General features: G+C 39.3%; 1 protein-coding gene across 1 annotated transcript in view; it reads left to right on the top strand.

Annotated features, from left to right (window-relative positions):
• The first annotated feature begins 2607 nt into the window (after window positions 1-2607).
• Window positions 2608-9463, top strand: part of Myc (bHLH transcription factor Myc) — a 28817-nt gene continuing 21961 nt past the window's right edge. The window contains exon 1 of the mRNA XM_071795992.1: window positions 2608-3709. Coding sequence (XP_071652093.1) covers window positions 3460-3709 — 250 coding nt within the window. The 5' untranslated portion in view covers window positions 2608-3459. The remainder of the gene's footprint in view (window positions 3710-9463) is intronic.

Raw genomic sequence — 9463 nt, 5'->3', positions numbered from 1 at the left:
AGTTGAACGTATCGGACTAAATATTTTTTGAGATCAACAATTTTTTTTCTCAGTGGATGTTTCTTTTGTACAATTGCAATGTATTATACAGTTTCAATTTTTGATAAATTTTCACTTTTGTACACTTTTGTAATTTTCAATTCGTGATAAATAGAAAAGAAAAAGTACTCGAAAGTTTAATTTCCCGAAAGCTGGCGCTAACTCGATATCGTCGCAACGTGTATGAATCGCGTTACGAGACTCGTATGAAGAATTACTCCTCTATGGGAGAGACGACGAAGCAATCCACAATTTCGATATTAAATCTTATGAAGTTCCAACAAATTGTTTACCGTAACGCACGGGCCATCACAGCTAGTCGTGCGATGTAAATCTGTGTGGAGCGCCGTTATACCTAGTTGATGACAATCTGTTGTTCAACTTACACGGATTTAATATTGGCATCGACCTGAACTCGGGAGAGTTAGGGCTCGTATAATGAAATCGGACGTCTCGACTTTTTTGAATATCGCATGAACGCGTAATGTGGTAACGATAAACATCTCGAATGAATATTTCTCGGTAGCTTAAAGAGGTCTCTTTTTTGAGGTCCTTTCTTTACACGTACATTAGAGAAAGTATGTAGGTTAGGTTTTTTTTTCTAAGAACCTATTTATCAAATAAAAGTTTCTGTAAATGTTTATAGAAAAATAGACGTATCGCATACATGACGGACGGAAATCGAGATAAAATACGATGCGTCTCTTATTTTATGGCAGATGTATAAAAGAAGTAGAGTCACAAAGTCGTTTTATTACAGCGTTATAGAAACAATTATTTTTAATCGTGAAATAGAGAGAGAGAGAGAGAGAGAGAGAGAGAGAGAGAGAGAGAGAGAGAGAGAGAGAGAGAGTACATGCATAAAATCTTTTAAATGAAAAATCTTTCTTATTAGGCTTTTAATCTTAGTTTTAATGATGTCACGCTGTTCTTTGATCTAGTCCGAGATGCGGGACATTTTTGATTTGTACACGTAAGCTATATAATTTGTATATAAGCGAAATTTTTTGGAATTTCTTAGAACACACGAAATATCGAAAGTATGTATACCTAAGGATTTAGGGGAGTTAAGAGTTCCTGGAATTTCAATATTAGATCTCTATACATATATATATATATATATATATATATATGTATGTATGTATGTTTGTCCGCATGCAAATCTACAGTTTTCAAATTAGTACAACCTTTGATGGTATACTATCTCATGATACTGTAACTTAGACCGTAGAAGATTTTGGGAAGGAGTCTGAGCCCGGGGATAAGGGGGCCCCTATACAAAATAGTCTAAAAAAGGTTCCTTTTTTCAAAACTTTTTTTGTAAATATTATTATTCGGGTAAAAAACATCGTCTACGGTCTAATGAATTAACCCGTAAAGAGTTTTGGGAAGTAGTTGAAGCGAGGGGAAAAGATCTGCTCTATACTAAAAAGAAAGAAGAGCTTTCGAGCCTGCGTGAAGAGTGCGGGCAAAAAATCTAGTATTTAAATAAATATTAAAACCAATAGAAGAATACAAAAGTTAAGGAATCTTTTGTTACCGATAGAAGAATACAAAAGTTAAGGAATAACAAAAGTTATTCCTTTGAATAAAAGGAATCCTTTGTTGGTCATGTCTACGAAGACATATATAACGTTTTCTACCTGAGCGACGGTTAAGAAATGTAACTCGAAAAATAAGACCAATTTTCAAACCGGGCTACACATTATTTCTGTAAGACTTAAAATGTCAATTTAATTATACAAAAAATTCGATTTCTTGAAAGTATCAGGGTGGTTTTAAACTAATGTAGGTATACTTTTGTTTCAATGCTTTTATTCATATTAAACAAAATCATTTATTGTTATCCTTTATCTGAAGTACAATGTTTGTAAAATATATTCCTCGTTAGTATCCTATTTAGAATAAAATACTTTGCATCTTGTAAAAAATATTATTTAATAAGCATCTGTTGTATTTAATTAATATTAACATGATTAATATAAAAGGCACTTTCGCCTCTTGCAATTATATATCAGAAGCGAACGCATATTTAGAAAAATACAGGCATTGTAAATTTTATTTCCGACTAACGTAATATAGATTGAATAAAACTATAACACGTCGCATATTATAGTTATAACATATTAAAGTATCTACACTATATAAAGTAGCCCTTATTGCAATTTTAACCAAAATTATGACATGATAGAATAATTTAATAAACGTATTCTAAAAGTACGAGAAACGATTATTCTCGTTCTTATGCGCGAAAATGTCACTTTTTTGTTCAGTAGTATTATCTAACAAAGTCTAAATTAATACAAATATCAAAGAGAGCGCGAGAACCATACAGTTCGATAGTGACATGTTCTTACCTCGGTTCTTACTATAAGACTAAGTAGTTGCCCATTCCAAGTTCGGCAATTTCGTTAACACAGGTCAAAAGGTCACATCCTTCTTGCAACATTTATTGGTCATTGGAAAAATATTGGTAATTCTTCTGGCCAATAGCGTTGAGAACTTTCGTCCGTAGGAGAACCTTTGTCGTTTGATTTGTTCTCGCACTGATGGAGCGGGCGCTAACAAAGTAGATGCCGTCACTGCACGAGCGAGCGGAGCTGGGGTGGGAGGAACGGCGCGGCCGGCGCGGCGGCGGCACGGCGCGGCGCGACGGCTCCCTAAGCTGCAAGATAGACGAATCCGATTTCCGAGCGTTCAGCAGTCGCGTCCCAGTCGCGTCTGACCTGCCGTAAGGTGAGGTACACGCATCCGGTTGCCGGGTAGACAGTGCGCGTGACAGTGCGCAGAGATTAGTAAAGCCAGGCCTGGTGCTTAGAGTCTCCGGAGTCGCGCGCCGAGAATGAAATTCATTCCTCGTCTGACACAGTACGACAGTGGCAGTAGAGGCAGCGACAGCGACGTCAGTAGTAACAGTAGTAGTCACGGTATATCGTTTCTTCGGTGCGGCGCCGTCAGTGACAGCAAAACGAGCAGGACGCATAAACGACAGGACCAACGGATACTATAATAAACGCTTTTTTTTTGGTCGAACACACGTACGTGGCTCCAGACAGACGACTCTCGCGAGTTCACACATCACACACACACACACACACACACGCATACGCACGTGCGCGCGCGAGCGCGTACGCGCGCCGGGCCACGCAGCTCTAACGTTCGCGACAGTGTTCGCCGGTTCGCGTTTCGGATCGTTGCGAAGAGTAACGGGGACAGAGGCGCGGATAGGGCGAGAAAAAGATAGAATACCGACGACAGTTCGTTACGCGCGATCTCGGAGTGCTTCTCTCGATCGGGTCCGAATAATTTTGGAGTGAAGTGAGCTAACACGGTGTGTTAAGCAACGAAAATTGAAGATCAAACCGTCGGTGGAGTGTGCACGGTTGTGTTGATACACCGATCGAGATTAAACCCTTACAAATGGTACAGATGGAAACGAAAATGCTGATGCCTTCCGTGCCTGCCGCGATGGCGAAGCTCCACCAGCGTAACGACGCATTCGTAAAATTTCGTAATGTAAACAAGACGCCGATGGATAATATATTCGAATATATCGCGAATATATCGCAAATCAGCCCGAAGATAAAGGAGCGGGAGGACATGCTAGATTTTGTGCCGCAGTTCACACATCAGAGGTTCCAGCGAGTCACGTACCCTTTTGCGAAAAAAGGTTTATATTTCATTTATCTACATATTCTGCTTTATTGGGCGTGCCTTCCCGATTGGGACGGCGATTTTGCTTTGCGAAACTTCCCCTCGATTAGCTCTCCTCAATCTCTTAAAAAAAAATCGCGTATTTCGAATGAGAGTCAGAATCCGGGTACATCGACTACGGTCGTTCCTTCACGAAGGTTTGCACTCGATGCGACGTCTCGCGTCTCACTTATGCCGAATGTCATCGCCCACGCTCGTCGTGACGCTCTGCGTCGCGGCCGGCCGGCCGGCCGGCCGGCGACTCGACGCGACGCTCTCGCGATTGCAAAATCTGAAAGTTTATTTTTAACTAGTCGCGACTAGATCGGAGAGACGTCGCAATGATTGTTCGCCAATGCCGCCAGAAGCCGACGTGTTTCTACGGGGGGGTCGTTCTCCCCCCCTCCCCCCCGTGAAACACGATTAGACCGACCGCTTTCCACGTGATCTTACTCCTTGACGTAAGAGCGGGGAAAGGGTGGCGATCGTGCGCTTAAACAATAGATAGTGTACCAGAGACGAGAATAAACCGTGGACGGATCGGGCTATAACGATCACTTTTTTTCTGACCGAGCAAGTTGACGTTCCCCTTTTTTTTATCTCGATTTGACGATATCGGCGCGTATGGAGCTTGACGGATAACTCGGCGAAACTGTAGCGGAGAATTCGCGCGGGCTAAAACCTAAGGATATAAATACGAGTAATAAGATTAACGTGTAACTTCTATAATTAGCGGCTGTGTACTTGTCCGCGGCCGGGCCGGGCCGGTTCATCGAACCTTTCCCATACCTGCAGCGAGCGCGACTCGAGCATCGAGTTTATCGGGAATCGATGGGAATGAATATATGATGCGTGCACTCGCTCGTAGGAATCCGATTCACGCGTGTTGCGCTTTTTAAAAGGCTCTTTACGAAGCGTGACGGGGCTGTTGGTGCCCGCGCGTGCACGTCGCTCCGCACGCGAGCGGAAACGCGCGGACGCGGCAGGCTCAACCTGACGCACTTATAACGCGCATTCTATGCTTGATGCGCGAAAGGAATCTTTCTTAGGGCAGGTAAAACGCGAATTGTTTCTCCAAATTTGTTCTTTTCGCCCAGTCGGAGAATTTCTTCTCATAACTTTCCAAGATAAATGAGAAACATGAATTTTTTCTTTTTTTTTCGTCTCTATCTATTCGCTGGTACATTATTTAATTAAAAGATATTCTTGTCATGCTTTTATTTATTTATTTTTTCCAGAAAAACTGCGATCGCGCGCAATTACGACGTTACCGCAAAAAATTAAGCCGTAAACGATACCTGTTTTCATTCTGAATGTGTGCGAGATGTATACCTACGTTCCTCATCGTGCATTTGTCAATTCGTATTTTCGTCGGAAAGAGGATATACCTGTACCCCGAAAAAAACGTGCTATTTTTTTACACAAGCAAAAAAGTTTGGGATCAGAAGTGAATCAGTCAGGGGTATCCTCTTTTCAATTTCGCGACACATGTCGATTACATTTGTGCCCTCGCTTCTTTGTCTAGTTATATACGTTCTATAGAGAAAAGAATATTTACAAATTTCGCTTATATACTTTTTTTCTTCGAAAGTCTATGGATGCTTCGATTTTTCTGACACTTTGCCAAAAAACTTTTCAGCGCATCCATCTCTGTGTGAAGTGTTTTCCGATTTATTTTCTGAGATATGCTAATTTGTTTTTGCAACTGCAACTACTGTCGCGATTCTTTCATCGGCGCATCGCGTCGGTTCCTCGTTTGACACACCGGCTGATAAAGCCGTTTGACATGATAAAAAAAAATGCGTGTACTTGACGCGTGTTCAACTTTCATCGATCATCGACGGAAAACTCGCTGCTCCGATTTAATCGCCGAGCCAGTCGACTGATCGATTTTTCGCCTGTTCCTTCCAGGCGCAGCTTTTCGTACCGACTCGCCCTTAATTAGCATTCGATGGAAAAGTTGTCGGCTCGTTACATGCTCGAGTGATAATGTTCGGCGGAAGCCGGGCGTACCCGCCTGGACCGGTTTCCCGTTTCTCGCGCGACTTGTATAGGCAGCAAAGGGGGTTCGCTCGCGACGCCCGTGATCGTGTTGGCGCGTCGCGCCGTCATGCACGCGTCCGTATATTTTCGAAAGTCCGAACGAAAGCGGCTTTCCTGCTCCTTATCAGATCTGCTCGAATAATTTCTCTCGTCGCGACGCGCGGTGCGATTTGGCCGCGACGATTTTACGTCAACGGTGAAGCTGCTTTTCCTAAAGAGGAGAGACCGCGACGCGAAGCGGCCAGGCGAAACTTCGCGCTCGCGAATGAACGGGATGGATTCCGGCGAAACGCGGAGAATTGAGTTCAATAAACGTAGAATGTTAAAAGATATGTTAATACTTGATTAAAAAAGTCTGCATCTCAAACTCGATAAATAACTTAGGTTGCAGATAGTTAATGCAAGCTCTTCAGATTGTTTATTGTCCAAAGGAAAGAAAAACAATAGCGAAAAATTAATCCTTTTTACGTTTCTTAAAAAATTCGGAAGATCTTATGAACACCCTGTATGCCGTGATATACTGACCTACTTCTATAATGCTATCGTCCTGACCTATGTCTATGGCGCTATGATATTGACTCGTCTCCCCGTTACTGACCTATCTCATCTATTTAACGCAATCAAGTGTATTTAATAAGCATAAACGGAGAGTCAACGAGATAACATGTGTCAAAAAAGCATTGTTTATCGACTTTCGGACGCACAATCTACAATGAAGTTATTGTATTAAAGAAACCTGATAAATATAACAAATCGAAATCAATGCGTCAGTAGAGATTCGATGTGTACGCGCAATGAGTGAATTAACCCTGTTATCGCGGAAATATAAAATTGAGACGGAATATCCTAAATATATATCACGTCGCCAAATGATATCTCGGCCGCATGGATTCGATTTTGCAATTAGTGAGTTTCTATTACGTAAAAGAAATGTCTTTATCTTTGCCTTTACGTGCCCCATCAGCGAAGATACAATAGTGCAAAGTCCGAAATATTATTCGATAATTACTTATTATCTGTCACCTCTTCGTGTGATACTAACTATAATTTATAGCACTGGACCCGATCGCGGCTCTTACAGCTGATTTCGACTACCGCTACTGACAGATGCGTGACGGGCACGAAAAACATCCGAGTATACCCGAATATCGACAGTCCCGTTTGCGATCATATTATTATGGAATCTGTTTTCGTTCGATCTGACATAATCTTTCTATTATTTTTTTAACACGATGAAATATGCATTAATGAAATTTTTTTTAACTTTTTTATTACTTTTCGTACAAATCATAATTGTCCGATTGACCCATTTCTTTTAAATCGTAAAAAAAATTGAAAGTTTTATAATTTTCTCGCGCGAGTGACAGTGACCGATAATTAAGTCGTGCCGTGTGTCAACACATGTCTGTTTGCATGCTCGATCATTTGTTGTTCGCGTGCTCGGAGCTACGAGAGCAGTTTTTTCTTCGCCGAGTCGCGAAGCAGTCCTTTCTTTGGTTCTCAAGGTTTATAAACTTCGTCTCCCACACCAGTTACCTTTTAACCCGTAACTTTTTACCCGTGAAACTGTCAATATTGTCGAAAACGTAAGAAATTGGGATGTGAAGATCGTTGTAAGGTACACACATAAAATATATTTACATGAGAGCTATATAGTTCATTAGTTATATATTTTTTATCGAATACTACCGTTACTTTTCATATTGATAGAATATATTAAATCAAATTAAATTTTTCCAACGTTTTCTCCTATTAAATTATATTGTTTCAACATTTCCCTATATTTATATATCCCTATATTTATATTTTATATTTTTGTTTATCCATTTATTTTATTTTAACGTTATTTTGTAGTCCTCTGCTTTCTTTCTTCCTTCAAGGTTAAACAAATTGATCTACTACACACTCACTCTTCGAACATCGTCCGTGCTGTCGTTTATCGTGTCGTGTCTCTCGCGTGTTAAAAGTCGATTGTAGAATACAAACGAGTTAACTAATTATCATCATTTTAATACGAAGAGATTATTTTGCGTCGCTTGAAAAATAATTGAGACGAAAATGTAACAGGAACTACATAGATAATAATTAGTGAATATTTGGCTGAAAATTTGGTAAACTCGTAAATAGGAGTTGGAAGAAAGGGAAGCCATTATACTGGCACGCAAATATCGGTGAAACTGATCTTTCTGTAATCGTGATTCATACGGATCACCCACAGGCGTCATCCGTACACAGTTTCCCATCTGCTTTAGGCGAAACGGCAATCTTGAATCCCAGCGGATCTCATTGGAACAGTCAAGCGATGAATCATCGCATGTTAGGTATAGGTATATAACGCTGGCGCTTCCGTATATTTTCAGTCGCCGCAATTGCTTTTATATATATTTTCAGTTCTTATAGATCATCATCGAACCCTCAAAGGGCTGCCATTGGGTTGACCTCGATTGAATCTCCCGATTTGAATTACCGATTATATTTAAGTCTATGTCATAAACGAATCAATTGTTTTGAGAAGGACGTGATCTGTAATGTTGTGCAATCGTTTGTACCTTTGCTTTCAATTTACGTATTTTAAATTTTGAGCATAATGAGATGACATACGATAACAGATTAATCCCGCGTTTTCTTCTTTATGCTTCCTCGATTTTAATTGATTTATTTAAAAAGTATTCGGTAGGCTATATATGTATCGCATATAAAGTTATATAGATACACGTTTTATCGAGAAATCACGACATACATTTCTCTGTTACGAAATGTTGCAGCTGATCGAATTAGATCAGAAAGTAATGTTGGATGTTGGCCGACTACGTGTATTAGAAAGTAACATTAAGGATCGCATACTTTAATGTTAGCAAACCACCGACGAAATGCATCCTGAAAGGGTATAAATAACACACGTTAGATATAATAGTTCCTTATACAGATAAGAAGCTATTCTCATGATAGCTAGATGTCGATGATTTGTTAACGGTCAGAACAGTTTCGCGAATAATAATTTGTCACTTTGTGGCGTTATCCATTTTGGCTCCTTTTCGTATTATTTATCGGCAAATAAGGTCTTTTGTCACAATTTACTAATGAACATGTACGTGTAATGTAAAGGTCATCTATTTTCATATAGTGTTATGCACATGTTTTCAACCTTCATTCCTATTTTCGAAATTACTAATTACATGCTGTTTTATTGATATACACGATAATGCGCCGGCATTATGGTATGTACGTGATGCAATTTCGCGCGTTACTCTATTGCAATGAAGCAACATGTTGCAATCAACAGTGGAAAATACTAAAAAGTAAAGATTCCACGATCATTAAATAACCGAATTAGAAAAAAATAGGAAAATATGAAATTCTAAAATTTATTTTTGACATTTTTGTGGTATCATATATATTTATATTTTTTCAATCATAACATCTAATAACAATTTTTTCATTTTTTACTTTAACATATTGCTCACAGAACTTAAACAAAACTTTGATTATTTGACACAAATATTTAATTATTTGATACAAATATTTCATTTAAATCATAAACCTTATGGATTAAACATTTTTTATTAAATACCATTTAATTAATTTATTAATTTAATTTTTGCAAGGCTTAACACAATGTGTCGCAAGAGTCTTATATTTTTGTCATAATGCGGTTAATGATTTATTCGTGAAAGTGATATAAAAAAAA

The sequence above is a fragment of the Temnothorax longispinosus genome, chromosome 12 (assembly GCF_030848805.1).
Source record: "Temnothorax longispinosus isolate EJ_2023e chromosome 12, Tlon_JGU_v1, whole genome shotgun sequence".
NCBI lineage: Eukaryota > Metazoa > Arthropoda > Insecta > Hymenoptera > Formicidae > Temnothorax > Temnothorax longispinosus.
The sequence above is the reverse complement of the archived record's forward strand: the minus strand, read 5'-3'. Positions and strand labels throughout refer to the sequence as shown.